At 42.6% G+C, this 23,325-nt stretch overlaps 1 protein-coding gene across 1 annotated transcript in view; it reads right to left on the minus strand.

Moving 5' to 3' along the window:
• Nucleotides 1-23,325, minus strand: part of snx29 (sorting nexin 29) — a 695,647-nt gene that overhangs the window by 492,424 nt on the left and 179,898 nt on the right. The window contains exon 14 of the mRNA XM_055651849.1: nt 1,157-1,242. Within this exon, the coding sequence (XP_055507824.1) occupies nt 1,157-1,242 (86 nt within the window). The remainder of the gene's footprint in view (nt 1-1,156; nt 1,243-23,325) is intronic.

Genomic DNA, 23,325 nt, shown 5'->3' on the forward strand with positions numbered 1-23,325 from the left:
ATCATAATACCCTTCTGAATGATGGGAAGATCGAAATGATGACCATATCAGTGACCTGACAAGAGGTCTATCCACTTGTGAATTTCTCCCATTTAGTCAGACTATTAACAAAGGAAATGTATTTCATACCATAATAAATATACAACTTCCACACCACTACACTACGATTGCCAACTGCCACATCATTAATCACTCATTCCGGCTGCTTCTGAAACATTCACTTGTGTCTCTGTCACAGTCGTAATCCAATTTCCTCCACTTTCTTTGTTGGCCATCTATTTCCTCTTAAACTCATCTAGCTGTACCACCAATATCTTGCCTTGCACTACTTCATTCCCTGGCATCACCGGCTTGTCTGATTCCCCAATTTAAAGCACACATCCTTGCACAGACATCATCTTGTTGCATCTCCTCCCCTATCTCTGTAACCCTCAACAGTGAAATAATTCTCCCATAGCCACCTCCAACATGCCATTTGTCCTATACTGTTTTATCAGTATGAATTCAAATACTCTGGAAATCCTTCATGAAACTCCTTCGCCTCTTCCCTTCACTATCCTTCTTTAAGACCCTCCTTAAGATATACAAGAATGTGCATGATCACAATTTTTTTCTCAGGATTATTTTCAAACTGTTCTTCTGAATATATTTAAAAACTTATCCCATATTACCCAAATGTTCTTTAAAATAGTAATAGGCTTATGTTCTAAATATGAGATGAGGTGACACAACAAGACTCTTCAATAGTATTTTTAAATCCTTTAGTTGCTCATGATTGCATTAAATTGCTTGCACATAGATGAAAATATATGTTATCCAAGAAATGTCATAAATATTTGACAATGATTATATATTTTGAAATACAGTCTTTCAGATAAACTGCATTTGCTGTAAGAAGCTATTCCCCCATTATGAAATGTACTCAAACCTCACTGTATTATTTATTAATTATTCTTCACTTAGTAAGTCCAGAAGATAAAAGCAATCATGTTTTTCATGTCAATTAAAGCAACTGAATTACTTTTCAGTACATTAGCAGGAGAGAAATTGCCCATTTACCCTCAAGGGATAGCTTGATAAGATACTGCGTAAGCATTACTGTGCATTACAAAAATTACATTCAGACTTTCTCCATTGACTGATACCATATCCTTACCATCGTTCAACTGGCTTGCTTCACGCTTCAGCATTTGGACAGCTCCCACGTACTTCTTCAGCTGCACCTTCAACACTTCGTTTTCCCTGCAGGATCCAAAACAGACCTTAAGTTAATCAAAATGATGTGTTAAATGAAGAAAAATGACACAGCAGTAGATTGTAAGAATAATGATGGATTATATTTTCAATAGTTTACCAAATGCAAGATTAATTGCTTCAACAAAAAAAATCACACAAAAAAAATTGCAGTAGTTTTAATATATTTGATTCACAAATTAACAACACAATTCTTATGACCGTGCTGTTTTACCAAATTATACAATAAATATACAATTAATATTAAACAAATAACATGACATGAAATGTACCGCCACAGCATGTTCACCAGAGTTATCAGATATGATGTTAAATAACATTCACCATTTTTCCTCTCAAAGGGATCATTGATCTAACCAAAACCAATTTTCCTGATGTTCTGCCAAAACAATCATCAGCAATAGGTCATTGATTTCATTGTCGTGGTGGTCAAGATAGTGCATATAACACAAAGTTCCTTCTAAAACAGTTATAACAAACTTTTATGATTGTTTCTCCGATTATCTATTCATTCCAGCACTGAGAAAGCCCTGAGTTCCAGCTCCGAAAGTCTCCTGTCACTCATCGCTATTTCAAAGAAACTCTTGGAACTATTGATCTTTATTAGATCCATCGCTGCCGGCACAGCAGTGAGTAATAACAAAACATGGAAGTGTGGCCATTGGGGGTTGGGGGGAGGGGCTCAAAATGCAATTGAAATGACAGGCATCCCTCCCCACCAATCCTTCAACAAAACATTTGAAGTGCTTAGAGCAAGGCTGCTCTTTCAAAGGGACATCAGGGACAGCTATGTGTTTTGTTTCACTGAAACATTGCTCACCTGTGACTCATCTGCCTTTACTATACTGCCTGAGGGTCCCTCCATTTATCATTTATACCATTCCGAATCCTTAGGCAAGGGGAAAGGAGGTGCCCTCTGGTTTTTGATCAATGTTTCATGCTGCAGTAAAATTCTGGTATTGTAAAATGTCTGTTCATGAAATGCTCTCTCTGTTATCTAGCAAAAGAAACCACCTATCTTATCAGTGTTCATCAGACCACCCCAAGCCAATGTTAAGATGGCACTGAACAAATTATACTCTTTTAAGACAGCACATTGTTATGCCCTGTTCGTCATAGCTGGAAATTTCAATCAAGCTGACTTCAGAAGCCTAGTCCCCAAATACCATCAGCATGTTGAAGGTAGACACAAAAAGCTGGAGTAACTCAGTGGCACAGGCCACATGTCTGGAGAGAAGGAATGGGTGAGGCATACAGGGTGTCAACACTCTTGACCACCACACCACCATCAGGTATGCCTGTGGCTCAACACGCCAGTCTGATTATCTCTCAATGTTGGTCCTGTCGGAGCATTGAGGCCTGACTGAAGCCTGAGGCACCAATGAAACAGTAATACAGCAGCGGACTGAGGAGGTCAAGGTCTACTTTCTTTGAGTGCTGGACTAGAACATGTTCAAGGCTGCTACATCCTAGTTTCATCAAGAAATACATCAACGACTGCATTCCTATAAAATACATTTAGAGTCTATCAATCAATCAATCAATCAATCAATCAATCAATCAATCAGTTTTATTTGTCACATTGCACATAAAGTGCAAGTGAAATGAATTTGTCAGCAGCGGTACAATGATAAAGAACACACAAACATAATAAAAATTTAACACAAACATCCACCACAGCTTTCATCACTGTGGTGGAAGGCACAGAAATTGGCCAGTCCTCCTCCATTTTCCCCCGTGGTCGGGACCTCAACCCTCCGCAGCCATCGCTGCAGGCGTCCTGATGATAAAGGACAAGGTAAAAGTCAAGGTAAGTCCAGGATCGTCTCTTCCCCACCGGAGACTGCGGCTTCAGGCTGGTGTAGGCCGCAGGCCAGCGGTCGAAGATTTAAAATTCGCGCCGCAGCCAGAAGCACCTAACCAGAACCTATCCTAACCAGAAACATTGGAAAAACAGGAAGATTCACTGCTTTCAAGGACACTGATTCTGGACTGTAACAGAAGGCCAAGTATGATCTCTGCAAGGCGATCAGGGATGCAAAGAATGAACCCACAAATAAACTGAAAGTGGCCTTGGAAGGACCTGAATACCATCACAGGCAAGAAATTGAAACCAGGAGTGATTTCTGTTAATGATGTATCTCCACCAGATTAGCTCTATGTGTTTTATGTTTGTTTTAAACATTTCCTCCTCCCAACCCTCAACACTATTGCCCTGCAGGTTGTGTGCTCAGTCCTCAACTCTACTCCCTCAACATCAATTATTGTGTAGCCACACACAATGCCAGCTCATTCCTCAAGTTCGCCGATGATGCTATTGTTGTCAGCCAGATCTACCATGCATTTATTACGGAGAGGTTGGACAGACGTTATGGAGGTTGGCAAAGACATTATGAGCCAAAAGGCGTATTTCTGGGCTGCATGACACTATGAAAACATAAGATCCATAATAACTACACTACTATCGAAATATTTTTGTTATTAATCATCAAGGCTTTCAAAAATTGGCAATATTTATCAAAGAAAGTTTTATGATGGTGCAGCGGTAGAATTGCTGCCTGACATCGAATGCAGCGCCAGAGATCCAGGTTCAATCCTGACTACGGGTGCTGTCTGTACGAAGTTTGTACGTTCTCCCTGCGACCTGCGTAGGTTTTCTCCGAGATCTTCAGTTTCCTCTCACACTCCAGAGACGTACAGGTTTGTCTGTTAATTGGCTTGGTAATGTAAACTTATCCCTAATGTGTGTAGGATCGTGTTAATATATGGGGGATCGCTGGTCGGCGCAGACCCGGTGGGCCCAAGGGTCTGTTTCCGCGCTGTATCTCGAAACTAAACTAAAAACTAAATCTTAAGCCATGAGCTATTGTGAAAGACAAATTTTGGGAATGCATTTAGGCCCAAGGTAACTGAATGTACAGATGTGGTTGACACTTTGATTAAAATTGGACATGTGCCAGTGAATGGCATTGGAGGACTGACTGCACTTATCTCAAAGGCATACATGGAGGATTGCGACTGGAGATTACAATTATCAGGAGGTATGAGGCTCTGGAAGGACCTGAAAATGAGCATTTGGACTTTGTTCTTGAATGGCTAATATGAGGTATGCGTGATGAAGCTTGTGTAAAAATTATTCAACAGCCTTGTAATTATAACCGAATAAATTAGTTGAGCTTGACAAATTATTATGTGATGATGAAACCTACCGCATGTCATGGGAAGCATTAAGGTATGAAATTAATTTCTGTTTGTGATAAATTGGTGATAATTCACAGAGGACAGTGTGGTGAGTTCATTATTCACTATAAATGACTACGAATCTCATATCTGATTTCAATACCATGTCGTGTTCCTTAAATCGCGTTTTTTATTTATGATTTTGCATTTTAACATGGATTGGAACAGTTAGAGCAAAAAACAAGGACGTGTTTATCTCATACTCTTAATTATTTCAGAATGTTCTGAAGCACTTCACAGCTAATAAAATATTTAACTATGCGTGGTTACTGTTTATGAAAGTGATTTCCATCAGTTTGCACAACACCAAATGCACATTCAAGATTCAGATTAGTTTATTGCCGTATACTCCAGCGTGCAATGTAGTTCCTTGTTCACATGAAACCCAAGGAGTAAACATGCGATAATGATGGATTTACGACAAGTGTAACACGTCACTATTGTGCAATGTTAAGTAATGCTGGAAAAAACTCAAATACAATAATAGGATTACCAAATGAGGTAGAGTTGAGAGTAAAGGGCCTGTCCCACATGGGCGTCATTTGCGCGTAAAATACACAGCATCATTTACGCGTCACGATGCACGACACACGCGTCGTGCCGCGCATATGATGCGCGCATGATGCGCATTACGCACATATGATGCGCATTACACGCACATGGTACATGGTGATGTAGGCAGTGACGCGCGGCCGCTCACAGCGCCCCAGGATTTTGGGATGAAAATCTTTGCGCACCATCTGCGTAACGCGCAAATGACGCCCAAGTTGGACAGGCCCTTAAAGATCCACTTGCCAATTTTTTCAGTGACTTCCAGCATCATTGACTGACATATCAGATCACCGAAAAATTTGTGGCGTGATACGGCATGATGCGGTGGTGACATGCGGTGTGTTTTCAAGTGTCGCAGCATTTTTTTTGTCACTGCTGGATTTTGAAATGTTCAAAATCTTTTGGCGACACGGACATGTCACCGGTGACACTAGCGTCACCAATTCCGGACTTACCTTCCAGACGAGAGGGCCTGATATCTGGCTGCCCGCAGCGGTGACTGCGGCGGTTATGGCCCCGACCACGGGGGAAAATGGAGGAGGACTGACTATACTTTGTGCCTTCCACCACAGTGAAGAATGCTGTGGTGGATGTTTGTGTTAAATTTTTATTGTGTATTGTGTGTTCTTTTTTATTGTACCGCTGCTGGCAAGTTCATTTCACTGCACTTTATTGTGTTTGTGATGAATAAATCTGATTGATTGATTGATTGATTGATTGATTGATTGATTGATTGGTTGGTTGGTTGGTTGGTTGATTGATTGATTGATTGATTGATTGATTGATTGATTGGTTGATTGATTGGTTGATTGGTTGGTTGGTTGGTTGGTTGGTTGGTTGGTTGGTTGGTTGGTTGGTTGGTTGGTTGGTTGGTTGATTGATTGGTTGGTTGAACTAATTGCCAAGTGAGACAGGCCCTTAAGAGCACGTGAATGTCAAAAAGATGATTGTTTCAGGAATATGAAAGGTCATAAGGGATAAGAGGAGAATTAGGCCATTCAGCCCATCAAGAACTTGAAGATGGTAACTCTTACCACCACTGACTCGCCAATGAAGAATGACACAAGGTCTCCTGACGTTTCCCTTTCCAAAGTCAACAATTAGTTCCTTGTATTCATTGACATTGAGCGAGAGGTTGTTGTCGCACGGCCCATTTGGTGTTCTCTCTCCTAGAGCAGACTTATCATCACCTGTGATTCAGCCAAGAACAGTGTTCTGCAAATTTACATATGGCATTGTACACACACACACATATATATATATGTATATATATACTTGGCTAAGTGGGACCCGCTGGGTCCCAGCATCACACGGGAGGGCTGGTCACCAACACAATATTCCACCTCTCCACCAATTCCAATATTCCTCGCCAGTGGGGGGGGGCTTTCTGTCGCTCTAGTATGGGTGTTGCGGGTCGAAGGTACAGGTTTCCAGAGGGCTAGTATAGACATTGTGGGCCGAATAGATTCTTGGGCTGGCAGCCAGCTGTTGCAACAATGTTCTTCACAGAACAGCTGTATTTATACTGAGATTAGATTACACACAAGTGTAATTATTTACTAATTAGGTGACTTCTGAAGGCAATTGGTTGCACTGGATTTTATTTAGGGGTATCAGGATAAAGGGGTCTGAATACTTTTGCACGCCACACTTTTCAGTTTTTTATTTGTAAAAAAATTTGAAAACCATGTATCATTTTCCTTCCACTTCACAATTATGCGCCACTTTGTGTTGGTCTATCACATAAAATCCCAATAAAATACATTTACATTTGTGGTTGTAACGTGACAAAATGTGGAAAAGTTCAAGGGGTATGAAAACTTTTGCAAGCCACTATAAACACTCTTGACTAGCTGTGCTTAGCCACAGTCCTGGGTGTAAAGAGAGCAGGGCAGGACCCTTAGCAAAGAACCTGAGATGTACCTGTGTTGATGGTCAATGAGGAGGAGATGCCCCCATGAGCAAGTCAAGGATTCAGTTACAAAGGGAGTTTCAGAGGACAAGGTTTTGAACTTGGTGATGAGTTTACAAGTGTTGATTTTGTTGAATGCCAAGCTGTAGTCAATGAACTTTGCTGACATAGGGGAGAGCCTGTGAGATAACATCCATTGTTGACCGGCTGTAGCGATAGGCAAACGCAAGTGGATACAGATTATTTCTGAGGCATTGGTTGATTTGCGCCATTAGCAAATGCTTGAAGCATTAGGGTTGATGTAAATGCTGCTGGGCGATAGTTACTAAGGTAGGTTCTTCTTATCCTATTAATGCAGGTGAGAACCTCAGTCTGCAGTCACAAGAGTTTAAAGATGTGCTTGAGTACTCCAGCCAGTTGGCCCACTTTAGCACTGAGCCAAGTATGATGCCTTGGCTGGTGCATAGATTCACCCTTGTGTAGATAACGTTGGCTTCAGAGAAGGAGATCACCGGAGTGTCGTTGTTCTCCCTTTAAAAGACTGCACAGAAGATGTTGAGTTCAACTACAAGTGATGCTTCGATGCCACTTATGCAAGCTGGTTTCACCATGCACAAGCTTATAAGCTCTACCACAGCTATTGTCTATACCAGTAGTTCTCAAATGGGGGTACGCGTACCCCTGGGGGTACGTGAAGGCACTACAGGGGGTACGTGAGATTTAAAAATATAGGCCTACACTCTTCCTGTTCATCCTCTCTTGCTGCCGCCCGCCGGCTCAGTGGGACGCCGGCTCCCCCCGGCGCTGTGCTGCCCCTGCCGCCGCCTCCGCCTCCACGGCCATCGCAGCCAGCCCGGGCTCACTGAGGCTCCGCTCCACATCCGCCCACATCGTGCTGCAGCTCACCTTGCACGTGGACCGCGGGAAACTCAGCGCCGGGGAGGCGTCACCGCCGAGTGTCTCACCCCGGGGTTGAAACGTTCAGCGGCATTTCCTTTGTTGGCCCGGCTGCTGTACTTTCTGTATGTCACTGGAAAGACTCAGCAAGCCAGGCAGCAACCCAATGCAGTACCTCCCCGCAAGGTCCAGCCTTCTCCCCGTTTTAAATAATCTAAAAACTTATGGAGTTGTGTTCACTATAACCAAAATTTTCTTCCACTGTTATGTCACCTGGTCAAGATCGTTTCTGAGTGTCGACGTGACAGTCTCCCTGTGACTTAACTCCTCAATCTATTCCCCCCCCCCTTCACGGTCACATCTAAACTGGAGGGGAACAAATATCCTGGGAGGGAGATTTGCTAGCGCTACTCTTGAGGCAGAGGGTCTCATGCATAAATGAGGCAGAAAAGAAGTTGGGGGGCAGGTATTGTAGTCAAATAAAGCAAATTTAGTGGACAGGACAGGACAGGCAGGAGAACAGCAAAGTGAGAGACGGGACCAATGGTTTAGAGTCTATCAGTTCCAAAGTTTAATAAATCAGACACTGATGGCACAGTGCTCTGTTTTAAGTCTTTTTTTTTTCAACCAAAAATGCTTTGCGCTGGTTAGGGGGTACTTGGCTGAAAAAATATTTCACAGGGGGTACATCACTGAAAAAAGGTTGAGAACCACTGGTTCTCAATAGAGAACCTCTATTACTCTGTGACTTGCCCACATATCTGCATCTTCCACTGACCATTAGGAGCCCTTTTAGCACATCATTAAATTACCTATCATTGTGCTCTAATACTCAGCAGCACCTGGCACTGGAAACAATTCAGAGATTACAACCATGGAGGTACTGTCTTTTAGATAGACACAAAATGCTGGAGTAGCTCAACGGGACAGGCAGCATCTCTGGATAGAAGGAATGGATGACGTTTCGGGTCGAGACCTTTCTTCAGGCTGTCAGGGGGAGAGTGAGACTAGATATATTGAAGGTAAGGTGTGAAAACAAGAGATCAAAGGGGAGGAAGGTCAAGTAAAATGCAGATCACTGTTAGCTAGGAGAAGTTGACAACGAGGCATACAAAGTAAAATTTAATCAGGAGGGCAGTCAAACTAGTTGGAGAACTAGGTTGGGGAGGGATGGAGAGAGAGGGAAAGCAAGGGTTACTTGAAGTTAGATAAATCAATATTCATACCGCTGGGGTGTAAGCTGCCCAAGCAAAATATGAGGCGCTGTTCCTCCAATTTACGTTGGGCCTCACCCTGAGACTGTTCTTAATTCCACTACCTAATCCCTTATTCACGCTACGGAAACCCCATCCTTTTTTTCCCCATGCCAGTGATACCAATATGTGTCACAACTAATGAAGGTTCACCCGTCCCCTACAGAATCCACTGCAGCCATTCTGAGATATAACACAATGGAGGCAACATACCATTTGCAAGTCTTGTCCACACCCACAAAAATGTCTGTCCTTTTCCTTACAATCGACTCTCCAGTTGCCATAGTTCTATCCTGCTATGCAGGACAGAAATCCATGCCACATGTTTGGCTGGTGGTGCTTTCCTCTGAAAGGCCTCGTTTAAGAAGGGAATGGACACAGGGGATGCCTGCACTACTAGCCTTTGCTTACATCTCTTCTGGGTAATCACCCACTGCCTTTCATTTAGAGGTGCTATATAAATGCAACATTTTGTGTTGAATATTTAGCTCCCAATCAACAATTACTTTTAGCCACGACTCTTTGTTTACTGCAGCTAGTTGTGTCTTTTTTTAAAGCATGTATTTTATTCTTTACTTGATGTGCACTTGTCCAATGAACTACTATTTTATTCACCTGCCCATATGTCCTGACAGTATCGTACTCATGCCTTTTAACATAACATGTTTTCTTACTTTCCATCTATCTTGGTTTAGATATTATAGTATGTGGAATATTTATCGTATTTATTTAAGTCCGAAGTTTTAATAAATTATAACCTTTTACTGTTTCATTAATCTTCTTATGCATGTCATGTGCAATTTTTAACCCATTGAGCACCATCCAATGGTTTAGACAGACCATATCCTAAATCTTAACAAAAAATAATTTCTATAAATTAATGCATTAACTTATTTTCTCCAATATATAACTGATGAATACTGGTCAACTGTACAAACCCTGTATAATTTGCTGACTCGAATACATTGAAAATGACTGAAATGTATGCTTTAACTAAAGAGTCTACAGTGTGACGTGTTATTGACCTGTTATCTAACACAAACATGTGAGCTAGTGATAAATCATTACTTCTTAGCTAAGATTTTGCATGCAATAATTCATTGCTATAAAGGGCCAATTTACCCCCAATCAGACCCTTCATAGAGCCTGGCCAAACTGAGCAATCGGGGGAGAAGGGCCTTAGGATAGAGACTTACTAACATATTCAGGGAGGTGGCCAAGAACCCGATGGTCACTCTGACAGAGCTCCAGAGTTCCTCTGTGGAGATGGGAGAAACTTCCAGAAGGACAACTATATCTGCAGCACTCCACCAATCAGGCCTTTATTGTAGAGTGGCCAGACAGAAGCCATTCCTCAGTTAAAGGCACATGACAGCCCGCTTGGAGTTTGCCAAAAGGCACCTAAACACGATTCCCATGCCTGATGAAACCAAGATTGAACTCTTTGGCCTGAATGCCAAGTGTCACGTCTGGAGGAAAACAGGCACCGCTCATCACCTGGCCAATACCATATGAAGCATGGTGGTGGCAGCATCATGCTGCAGGGATGTTTTTCAGCGGTAGGAACTGGGGGACAAGTCAGGATCGAGGTAAAGATGAACGGAGCAAAGTATAGAGAGATCCTTGATGAAAACCTGCTCCAGAACATTCAGGACCTCAGACTGGGGCAGACGTTCACCTTCCAACAGGACAACGACCTAAAACTCACGTCCAAGACAACGCAGGAGTGGCTTTGTGACAAGTCTGTGAATGTCCGTAAGTGGCCCGGCCAGAGCCTGGACTTGAACCCGATCGAACATCTCTGGAGGGACCTGAAAATAGCTGTGCATCAACACTCCCCATCCAACCTGAGAGAGCTTGAGAGGATCTGCAGAGAAGAATGGGATAAATCACCCAAATACAGGTGTGCCAAGCTTGTAGCGTGATACCCAAGAAGACTTGAGGTTGTAATCACTGCCAAAGGTGCCTCAATAAAGTACTGAGTAAAGGGTCTGAATACTTATGTAAATGTGATATTTCAGTTATATATTTTTAATTATTTTGCAAAATTTTCTAAACACCTGTTTTCACTTTTTTATTGTGGGCTATTGTGTGTAGATTGCTGATAAAAAAAATGAATTTAATCCATTTTAGAATGAGGCTGTAACGTAACAAAATGTGGAAAAAGTGAAGGGGTCTGAATACTTTCTGAATGCATTGTAAATAACCAGATCCTGTGTACAAGATATTTCCTGGAGAAGACGTTATCTCAGGTCCCAATTGTTATTTCAAGAACTTCTTTCAACTTACCTCCATTTGAAGGTTAAAAGGGGCAGAGGAGCAACGTATCCTAAAGCCACAATATTTTGGCGGTCTCCTACTTAAATACAAGTCTCAATTATATTGAGATAACAAAATGCAAAATAGCAAAATGCTGGAGTAACTCAACGGGACAGGCAGTATCTCTGGAGAGAAGGAATGGCTGATGTTTTGGGTCCAGAAATCTCTGAAGTGCCACAAACCCTTGACCTTCTGATTCTGCGGCAAGAATTCGACCATTGAAAGCTGGCAATCATGATAGTTGCATGGAGATTATGATAGATCAGTTTATTTCGTGATGTTTTTTCATGAAACTGATCTTTCCTTTGTATAAATCCATTTAACATAATAGTAACTTGAAAAGGAATGTGCACATGTTTGGTACTGCAAATCAAATAATAGCCACCAGGAGAGGCTGTATAGTTTGGAGTGACTCAGCGGGTGAAGCAGCATCTCCAGAGAGAAGGAATGGATGGTGTTTCGGGTCGAGACCCTTCTTCAGTCTGAAGAAGGGTTTCGACCCGAAACGTTGCCCATTCCTTCTCTCTAGAGATGCTGCCTCACCCGCTGAGTTACTCCAGCATTTTGTGTCTACCTTTGATTTAAACCAGCATCTGCAGTTCTTACTTACACTGTATAGGTTTGGGTTGCTTTCGCTGGAACAGAAAAGGGTGATGGGGGGTTGACTTGGAACTATAAAATTATGAGGGGTCTGGAAGGAGTAAATAAAAATGATCTATTTCTCTTCAGCAGAGGTAGTCAAGAACTAGAAAGCATATATTTACAGCAGTTAGACAGAATAAGAGAGGGAAGATGAGAAAATACATTTCTCCCAGAAAATGGTAAACGTCAATGCCTGAAAAGATGGGAGAAACGGAAGCATGAAGCATACGCATTAACCTATGGCTCTGCCTACCCATTCACATCAACATAGAAGATCCAACAGTTTTGTTTTGGGAGGGGGAGAGAGGAGAGGAATTATCCTATGTATTATCTTGGAACATCATGATTGATAATTTTGATGATCAAATCATCAAATGACAGATTATCCTTTCATTAGCTCACTTCTGATTAAGAAAGTATCTTTTACATATATTGTCACTGAAATAGTCAGTCCTTTTCAAAAGCACTTTGAGATAAAGTTGTAGAGACATGCTATTAATACAAGTCTCTGAATTTTAATTCATATTTAGTTTAATTTAGTTTAGTTGAGATACAGAGCGGAAACAGGCCTTTCAGACCACCAGCGACCAGCGATCCCCGCACATTAACACTATCCTACACACACTAGTGACAATTTACACTTATACCGAGCCAATTAACCTGCAAACCTGTACTTCTTTGGAACGTGGGAGGATACCAAAGATCCCGGAGAAAACCCACACGGTCACGTGGAGAACATACAAACTCCGTACAGACGGCACCCATAGTCGTAATCGAACCCGAGTCTCTGGCGCTGCAAGCGCTGTAAAGGGCCTGTCCCACGAGCATGCGACTCCATGCGATAAGCGCGACCTAACGTGGTCGCTTGAGCCGTACGGCCTCGCGGGGCCGGTCCCACTTCGATCGCCGGAGCCATATGGAGTTGTGCGAAGCTGGTCCCGACATCGCGCGGGTCTCCGGAAAACTGACCGTGTTCAAAAATTCCGCGCGGCAACGGCCTGCCGGTCCGCAGCCACCTCGACGCCATACGCACCGCCTCGACGGGTATACGCAGCGTCTTGACACCAGATGTTACGCGCAAACTTCCCGCGGACTTCGCTCGAACTTCACGTCACTCACTCGACCTCCGCGTGGCCCCTGCTTCCAGTTTAGTCGCGCTCGCCGCATGCAGTCGCATGCTGGTGGGACCTGCCCTGTACGGGGATCACTCGACCTCCGCGCGGCCCCCGCTTCCGGTTTGGTCGCGCTTGCCGCATGCTCGTGGGACAGGCCCTTAAGGCAGCAACACTACCGCTGCACCACCGTGCTACCCTTGTCCGACTAAATACAAAATGTCAATCTTTCAGGACTGGAGGAAAGCCAATGTTTGTTGGCCTTTGTTTAACAAGCAGAGATAATCTACAAATTATAGGGCGGACACCCTCATGGTGAGGAAGCAATTGGAGAAGATTCTTCAGAATAAGGTTTACTCACATTTGGAGGAGAATGGGCTAATTCGGAATGGTCAACATGGCTTTGTCTGGATACTGTCTACATGGATTTTACTTTGTCATTTGATAAAGTTCCTTATGGTTGGCTAATGTAGTAGATTAAAACGTAGATAGGTTGGTTAGTAAGTTTGCAGATGACACCAAAATTCATGGACTTACGTTCAGTGACCAAAGCTATCAACGTATACAATGGGATAGAAATCAGCTGTCAGCTATTGAAATTCTTGGAAAAATGGCAGTTGGTGTTTAATCCGAGCAAGTGTGAGATGGTAAACTTTGGGTGATCAAATGCAGGGAAAAAGTGTGTCGTTAATGGCAAGGGCTTAACAGCATTTATGTACAGAGGGATTTTGAGGCCGAAGTCCATAGCTCCCCGAATGTGGCAACACATATAGATAGTGGTGAAGAAAGATTGTGGTATACTTGCCTTCAGTGGTTAGCATCGAGTACAAGAGTCAGAAAATCACATTGCAGCTTGGGAGGGCTTTGGTTAGGCTGCATTTGGAGTATTGCATGCTGCAGCTGTGGTTGCCCCATTACAGGAGGGATGTGGAGACTTGGGAAAGAGTGCAGAGGAGGTTGCCAAAATGCTGCCTGGATTAGCGGGTATTAGCACTAAGGAGAGGTTGAACAATGATAAACGTATATAAAATTGTGAGAAGAATCAAAGCAGTCACCTTTGTGTGGAGCACAGGAGCAAGTTTGGCTTTCTTCCCAACCAATTGTTCAAGCGCTTTTGATTGCAACATGCACCTTAATTTAGTTCAACAAAGAAACTGACAAGTTACTAAAGAACCTTCAAGGTCCTCAATGAGTATTTCTGTATTTACCGAGGAGAAAGGTAGTTAGATGGAGGAACTTGGGGCAGTCAATGGAAGTGTATTGAGTGCAGTCAGCCTTACCGTCGAAGAAGTACTGAAGGTAGACAAATCTCCAGGGTCTGATCAGACATATCCAAGGACATTGCGGGAAACTAGAGAGGAAATTGCGGGAGCCCTGGTTGAAATTTACGAGTCATTCTTAAATACAGGGGATGTGCCGGAAGACTGGAGGATGGCAAATTTTGTGCCTCTTTTCAAGAAGGGCTGCAGGGAAAATGTTGGGAACTATAGGCCGGTGAGCTTGATATCTATAGTTGGTAAGTTACTGGAGAGTATTCTGAGGGATAGGTTATACAGGCATTTGGATGGGCAAGGACTGACTAGAGATAGTCAGCATGACATGGTTTTGTATGTGGGTTGTCGTATATCACAAATCTGATTGATTTTTTTGAAGACACGACCAAAAAGGTCGATGAGGGCAGAGCTGTAGATGTTGTGTACATGGACTTCAGTAAGGCGTTCGACAAGGCTCCGCTTGGTAAGCTGCTCTGGAAGGTTAGATCACATGGGATCCAAGGAGAGATAGCTGAATGAATAGCAAATTGGCTCCATGGAAGGAAGCAGAGGGTGATAGTGGAAGGTTGCTTCTCGGACTGGATGCCTGTGACTAGTGGTGTGCCTCAGGGTTCGGTGCTGGGCCCGTTACTGTTTGGCATCTACATCAATGATTTGGATGAGAACATACAGAGCAAGATAAGCAAGTTTGCTGATGATACAAACATTTGTGGTTTTTCAGATAGTGAAGATGGTTGTGAAAGATTGCAGCAGGATCTGGATCGATTGGCCTGGTGGACGGAGGAATGGTTGATGGAATTTAATACAGAAAAGTGTGAGGTGTTGCATTTTGGGATGTCGAACAAGGGCAGGACCTACACAGTAAATGGTAGACTTCTGGGTAGCGTTGTAGAACAGAGGGATATAGGAGTACAGGTGCATGGTTCCTTGAAGGTCGAGTCGCAGGTAGATAAGGTGGTCAAAAAGGCTTTTGGCACTTTGGCCTTCATCAATCAGAGTATTGAGTATAGAAGTTGGGAGGTCATGTTGCAGTTGTATAAGGCGTTGGTGAGACCGCATTTAGAATATTGTGTTCAGTTCTGGGCATCATGTTATGGGAAAACTATTGTCAAACTTGAAAGGGTTCAGAAAAGATGTATGAAGTTGCCAGGACTAGAGGGTGTGAGCTACACGGAGTGGTTGAGTAGGATGGCTCTCTATTCATTAAAGCACAGGAGGATGCGTGGTGATCTTATAGAGGTGTACAAAATCATGAGAGGAATATCTCGGGTAGATGCACAGTTTCTTGCCCAGAGTAGGGGAATCGAGGACCAGAGGACCAGAGGACAGAGGTGAAGGGGAAAAGATTTAATAGGAATCTGAGGGATCACTTTTTCAAACAAAGGGCGGTGGGTGTATGGAACAAGCTGCCAGAGGAGGTAGTTGAGGCTGGGACTATTCCATCGTTTAAGAAACAGTTAGACAGGTACATGGATAGGACAGGTTTGGAGGGATATGGACCAAGCGCTGGCAGGTGGGACCAGTGTAGCTTGGACATGTGGGCTGGTGTGGGCAAGTTGGGCCGAAGGGCCTGTTTCCACACTGTATCACTCTATGACTCTATGAGGCTGTTGTAGGTAATTGTAAGGAAGCTGAGTAGGTTGTAGTATGGTTAACCCGAGAGTTCACATACTGAGGAACATGATGGGAAAATGGCTATGAATGTAGTCAGAATAGCAATGGTACCTTATATACTGAGCACCTCCAGCAATTTCTGTTTTATTTCAGATGTCCAGTATTTCTATGTCAGATCATTGTATGACTTTCTACAGGTACCACTGAAGGAATTCACTGTTTATAAAGGATGAATTTGTATTTAAAAAGCAGCTTGTGTAGGAAGGAACTGAAGATACTTGTTTAAACCAAAGATAGACACAAAAAGCTGGACTAACGCTGGCAGCATCTCAGGAGAAAAGGCATGGGTGACGTTTCGGGTCCATCCAGAGATGCTGCCTGTCCTGTTGAGTTACTCCAGCTTTTTGTGTCTATCTTGAAAAAGCAGCTTTCTCAATTCTCATATTGTCCTGGAAATCCACAAATATGGGGGATGTAGTGCCACCATTGGCCTGATGCATGGATGTGTGTTCACTCCACTGGGTAAAATTCTTGGATTTCTTCTAATGGGCCATTTTAGTCACGTGTGACCAAAAAGATGAAAAATTGTGGAATACATCTCTTCTAATTCTGAAAGCATTACAGTTATATTGTTTTGTACTGTAAATATGATTCATATTTTTTCAAAGATTATCCAGTGAAAATGTTATGTTATGCTGATGTGTTCAAGAAGGAACTGCAGATGCTGGAAGATCGAAGGTACACAAAATTGCTGGAGAAACTCAGCGGGCGCAGCAGCATCTATGGAGCGAAGGAAATAGGCGACGTTTCGGGTCGAATCCCTTCATTATGCTGATAATGTGTGTTTAGGGTCAGAGGTGAAATATGACTGGTCACGTGTGTGACGTCACAAGGAAGCATTTTTTTCATGACAGTTTTATCTTACAAACTCAGAATTTTAGAAAGCTAGAATGTTTATATCTCCAGCAGACATGCATTATAATTAAGTAGGTAGGAAAATAGCTATGAATAAGATTAATCTCTTACAAGAATGTTTTTAATGTATTACTTTATGTGATGACATCTGGTCACGTGTGTGATATTTTGGTTCACTTTCTAAAGCCTGTAGAGTTACTGCCTCACAGCGCCAGAGTCTTGGGTTCAATCCTGATCTCAAGTGCTGTTTGTGAGGAGTTTGCACATTCTCCCTGAGACCACATAGGTTTCCCGCAGTTACACTGGTTTCCCCGGCCAAACCAAAATCATGTGGCTTTGATGGTCAATTGGCCACTGTAAATTGCCCCCTAATGTGTAGATGAATGTAGGAATCAGAATTGTTGAGAATGAGGGGAGAATTAACCATACAACCATATAACAATTACAGCACGGAAACAGGCCATCTCGGCCCTACAGGTCCGTGCCGAACAACTTTTTTTTTCCCCTTAGTCCCACCTGCCTGCACTCATACCATAACCCTCCATTCCCTTCTCATCCATATGCCTATCCAATTTATTTTTAAATAATACCAATGAACCTGCCTCCACCACTTCCACTGGAAGCTCATTCCACACCGCTACCACTCTCTGAGTAAAGAAGTTTCCCCCTCATATTACCCCTAAACTTCTGTCCCTTAATTCTAAAGTCATGCCCCCTTGTTTGAATCTTCTCTATTCTCAAAGGCAAAAGCTTGTCCACATCAACTCTGTCCATCCCTCTCATCATTTAAAGACCTCTATCAAGTCCCCCTTAACCTTCTGCGCTCCAGAGAATAAAGGCCTAACTTATTCAACCTAATATAGGATTAATATAAATGAGTGTTGGTTGGCTGCCTCAGACTTGGAGGGCTGAAGGATCTGTTTCTGTACTGATTGTATGATTCGTTTACCCAATTTATTAACAGTACAGACAATAAGTTTATCAATGCTAATTGAATGGTTATCAATGGAATCCTATAACTTACCCAGTACTGCTAACTTTGAGATTTAATAGTCAGCCCAATTTCTTGTCGCTTAGGGACAATTCTTATTGGACATTCAACTAGTGCTCCCTTTGCTGTGATAATGAAAATGCTTTCCAACCGTTTCTTTAAAAAAAAATAGAAATTCTTTCTCAGATTCTCAATGATTGTGTCCCAAAGCAATCTTTGATTTTAAATTCATATTAAAACAGGTATGATTTTAGTCTTATTTGACCTCCCTTAATGCTCATAAAATTGTGTAATTCTGATGTTGAGTATAGTCGGCATTCAAAATGCAGATTATAATGATTGCATACAACAAGTTCAAATTAAATCAACTCCATTTAAAACAAATATTGCGCCAAGCTTCAGCCTTCAGTGTACTTCTGCCCAGAAAGATAAAGGATGCTGAATACATAAAAGGTCACGATCCCTTCTTGCCCGGAAAGCGCAACAATAACCCAAATACATTATTCATTACCTTCACTGGCCAAAAGTATATTAACCATTGAAGCCTAAGCTTTAAAAATAATTCAATTCATTTCAAGGCCACAAAGGTATACTCTGGTACTGCAATCATAATGATTCAGGGCACATCATTTCCCCATATTTCCGTCTGCCAACTGAACCAGTTTATAAACGATACATTATAAGCACAGCTGTGGCACAATTTTATTCCAGACATCACAATTGAGAATCTGATTGATTCAATATTGTTCACTGTAAAATATTATATTGTACAACCCTTTAATAATTTGTCTTCTTCAAGTTATTAAATGCTTAATAAATATTAAACACAAGGAGGTACACAGACACTGCTTATTTTATTGATTTATCTATGATGTCAAATAAAATTAAAAAGACAATGATTACTGTTATAATAAGCAGTTATAACTAATATTTTGCACTGACAATTTACAAAGCGATAGTCAGTGTATGCCACAAGAATACAATTTTGCAACATCCGCACAGCATAAAAAGATTTTTCAGCTCATTATGGTACGAATAAGCATAATTACAAAATAAAGTAAGTTTTCCATTTCCAGCACTATCAAAATCAAGCACCCTCAGGCCATATTTAGCAAAAGCCAAGCCAATCTCTAATATGCCTTCAAATGACTCGTTTCATACTGACTGTAGTGGGGGGGGGGGGGGGGGGGGGGGGGTAAAATTCTAGATAGCAAACCTCTGTGGCTAGTCTGAGCGATATTGCAAATGACTGTAAAATCATAACCACTCTTATGCTGTTCATTTATAACCATGAGGAAATGGGAAGCATTTGTCTTGGATCATTATTCACAGGATCCGCACAGCCAGAAGAACAGAAAAAACCATAAATACTCAGTATACACTGAATTCAGAGCATAATCCTCCAGGAAGAAAAAAAATGTAACCAACTGCACTACCCAACCATGCTGAATAGAAAAAAATGAATTCAATAAATATCAAGATTAATTAGCGGAATGTAGAAATGAATATTTGAATCAAATGTGATTGCTAACAACTTCCTTTTGATGCCCCAACCCTCTCAGCAGCCAGTCATCTGCCAATACCATTCACTGCAGGTGATACCAGAGTACAAGATACATTTCAGCCCATGAAAGCAGACAAGCTCACTGCAGTAATTCTGAAGTGTTCATCGCCAGCACGTTCCTGTTAGAGTGATGGGTAAGGCTGGCATAATAAGCAAATCGTGGAAGATGAGGGATATTAAGGTAATGGTCAGGAAAAAGCAGGTGGGATCAAGAGAATCCCTTGATGAGTATTTAACATTGAGATCATGGAAGTTGAGCAATGAGGGAAATTCATGACTCCTTTGAGTTGGACTCCACTGGAGCATATTCAGGGAATCTGCAGCTAACCTAGACAAATATGCCTCTGCTGTCACAGACTTTATTAGGAAGAGTGTAGAGGACTGTGTACCAAAGAAGATGATACGCATATTCCCCAACTAGAAACTCTGTATGAACTGCGAGGTCCACTCCCAGGTAAAGTCCAAGGCTGCAGCATTCGTCAAACATTCCCAAGAGGTAGAAGAAATCTATCTATAACTTTTGCAGAGCCATTAAGAATACAAAGAGGGAATATCAGACTAAGCTGGAGTCTCGATGGAATGACAGAGATACCCGTGGATTGTGGCAAGGCTTGCATGGTATAACAAGGCTACAAAGCGGGCAGGCAGTATGTCTGGCAACGATGAACTCGATGCATTCTAGGTGGAATGCAACCTGCTCTGCCAGTCTCAGGTGCGTCTGAACCAAAGTTATGTGGCAGACGCAAGATCTGCCTTCCTGAAGGTGAATCTAATGGAGAACTTGACTGCGTCCCCAGGGCCTGGATGGACCAACTGGCAAAGGTTTACACAGACATCTTTAACCTCTCACTCCCATTCTGAGGTTCCCACCTGCTCAAAATGACCCAATATCATCCCAGTGCCAAAAATAAAGTAAGGTATACTGTCTAGTGGTTCTGACATCCACTAACTATCATGATGTGCTTTGAGAGACAGGTGATGGCGCACATTAACTTCAGTCTCTCAGCCAGCCACGATCCACTACAGTTTGCTTACCATCGCAACAGTTCACAGTAGGTGCCATCTCCTTGGACCTAAACTCATGCTTGGAACACCTAGACAATAAGGATACCCAGCTCTGCTTTCAACATCATAATCCCATCCAAATTCACCTTAAATATCCAAGACCAAGGAATCAGCTGCCGCTGCATCCTCAACTTTTTAACTCACAGGCCTCAATCAGTGAGAATAGGTAATAACACCTCCTTCACAATAATGCTCAACGCCGCTGAGCCCCAACAATGCATTCTGTCCCCCACTATACTACCTATAGATTCACAACCGTACGGACAAATTCAACTATAATTCAATCTACAAGTTTGCAGACGACACCAGTAAGTGATGGGCTGACTTGCAAACAAAGATGTGACGGTGTACAGGAAGGAGAGATAACAGTAACATGGTGCCAGGGCGATAATTTCCCTCGCAATATAAGTAAGACAGTGAAGATAGATGGTGACTTCAGGAAGCATGGTGGAGCACATGCTGCAATCAGCATCAATGGAGCAGAAGTGGAAATGGTTGAGAGCTTCAAGTTCTTTGGTGTTAATATTACCAATGACCTCGCGTCGACCAACAATATTGATGCGAAGGCCAAGAAGACACATCAATGCTTCTACTTCCCAAGGAAATTCAGCATGTCTCCAGTGACACTTACAAACGTTTCCAGATGCACCACGGAGAGCATGGTGTCAGGTTGGTTTGGGAACAGCACTACTAAACACTGCAAATAAATTGCAGAGCGTTGTAGACGCAGCCCAGTTCATCACTCAGACCAAACTTCCTGCCGTCGACACCATCTACACTTCACGCTGCCTCTGAAAAGCAACCAACATTATCAAAGATAATAAAAAGGAACTGCAAATGCTGGTTTATACCAAAGATAGATACAAACTGCTGGAGTAAATCAGCGGGTCGGCCGGGCATCTCTGGGGAACAAGGATAAGTGATGTGCGGGTGGACCCTTCTCCGTTCTAAACCATTATCAAAAACTTGTCCCATTCTGGTCATTCCTTCTTCTCCCTATTCCCATCCGACAGAAAATACAGAAGCCTGAATGAGCGCACAACCAGACTCAGAAAAAGCTCCTTCCCCTCTACCCCATTGAGAACATTGGACTTTGGAACGAATGTGCTACAATGCTGAGAACTATATTCTGCATCTGTATCTTATCCTTTGCTTTGTGTATTGTACCTTAGTTTGACTTGACCACGTTTACATATGGTATATCTGAATCTGAGCGAAGAATGAATGTTTATTGGCCAAGTATTCACATACAAGGAATTTGCTTGGTGCTCCGCCCGCACGTGACAACATGACATCGGATGGCGCCATCGAGTGTGGCAACCTCGCCAGCAGTTGTCCGTCATGTCACTCTTTTTGTTATATTTAGCGTATCTAAAATTATGTTTTAAAGGTGGCTTAGTCCTTTTTTATGTGGGGTTGGAGGGAGTGGGCGGGGGAATAGGGGAAGCCGTTTCCCAGTCACTATCTGGTCGGAGAGTCGTCTTTTCTCCGAGTGACATCTTCACCCCCTCCTCGCGGCCTACCAACTGGATTAGCGCGGCCTTTCCTGCCAGAGACCAGCCAGAGCTTCAGCAGCGGCGCAGCACTGATTTACCATCGTGGAGCTATGGTCTGCGGAGCTTCTAGCTGCGGGCAGCGCTGACAAAAGTACAATTATCTAAAGTGGTCATGTAGAGATATGGAAGGGTTAGGTGTGAAAACACAGATCAAAGGGGACTATGCTCAAGGATAATGTAGAATGGTTCATTGTTAGATGCGGGGAAGGTGACAACAACGCATACAATCGGTAACATTTAATCAGGACAGTGAACATAGTCAGAGAACTAGGATGGGGGAGGGATGGAGTGAGAGGGAAATCAAGGGTTACAATTATCTAAATATCATTTTGAAAGGAAGGCTGCATGTTTATATCTCCAAGGTTTTCCGATTTTGCTTAGTGAAATGTGTTGTATAATTTGAAACTGCTATTTACTTCTGTCTTTTAAATTAATCCATTTATTATTGAAGAAAATCTCTTGCATTTCGATGAGGAATTCTTCATTCTCCACAATGCATTATCCCCAAAATATGACTAATATAAGCAATTATCACAGACTTCCCCCTGAGATCCCCACCATTACAGATACCAGTCTTCAGCTAATCTGATTCACTCCATGTATCATCAAGAAGCAGCTGAGAGCATTAGATATAGTACAGGCTTTGGGACCAGCAGACATCTGCAGTACTGAAAGATCTGCGCTCCAGACTGCACATGTAGCCAAGCTGTTCATATAATGGTTATAATACTGGCATCTATCCAATAATGTGGAAAATTGCCAAGTTATGTGTTGTGCACAAATTTAATCCAACTATTTATTGTCCAAACAGTCTACTCTCAATAATCATCAGAGCGATGGAAGATGTTCTTCACAGTGTTAATAGGTGGTATATACCCACCAATAACATGCTCACTCATGTCCAGTTAGGTTTCACCGGGATCACTTGGCTCCAGATCACATCAGAGCCTTGATCTAAGCATGGCTAAAGAGACAAATTCCAGAGGCGAGGCGGAGGTGGCTGCTCAAGGCAACATTTGGAACGCTGGGAAAATGGAAGTGAATGGGCAATAAGGGAAAAATACTGCAATGGTTTTGAGCAAAACTTCACCCAGAGAATGATCACTGTGGTCGATAGAAATCAAACATCCTAGCACAAACATATTACCGCAGAAATTCCTCAGAG

This window comes from Leucoraja erinacea, chromosome 20, assembly GCF_028641065.1.
Source record: "Leucoraja erinacea ecotype New England chromosome 20, Leri_hhj_1, whole genome shotgun sequence".
Classification (NCBI taxonomy): Eukaryota; Metazoa; Chordata; class Chondrichthyes; order Rajiformes; family Rajidae; genus Leucoraja; species Leucoraja erinaceus.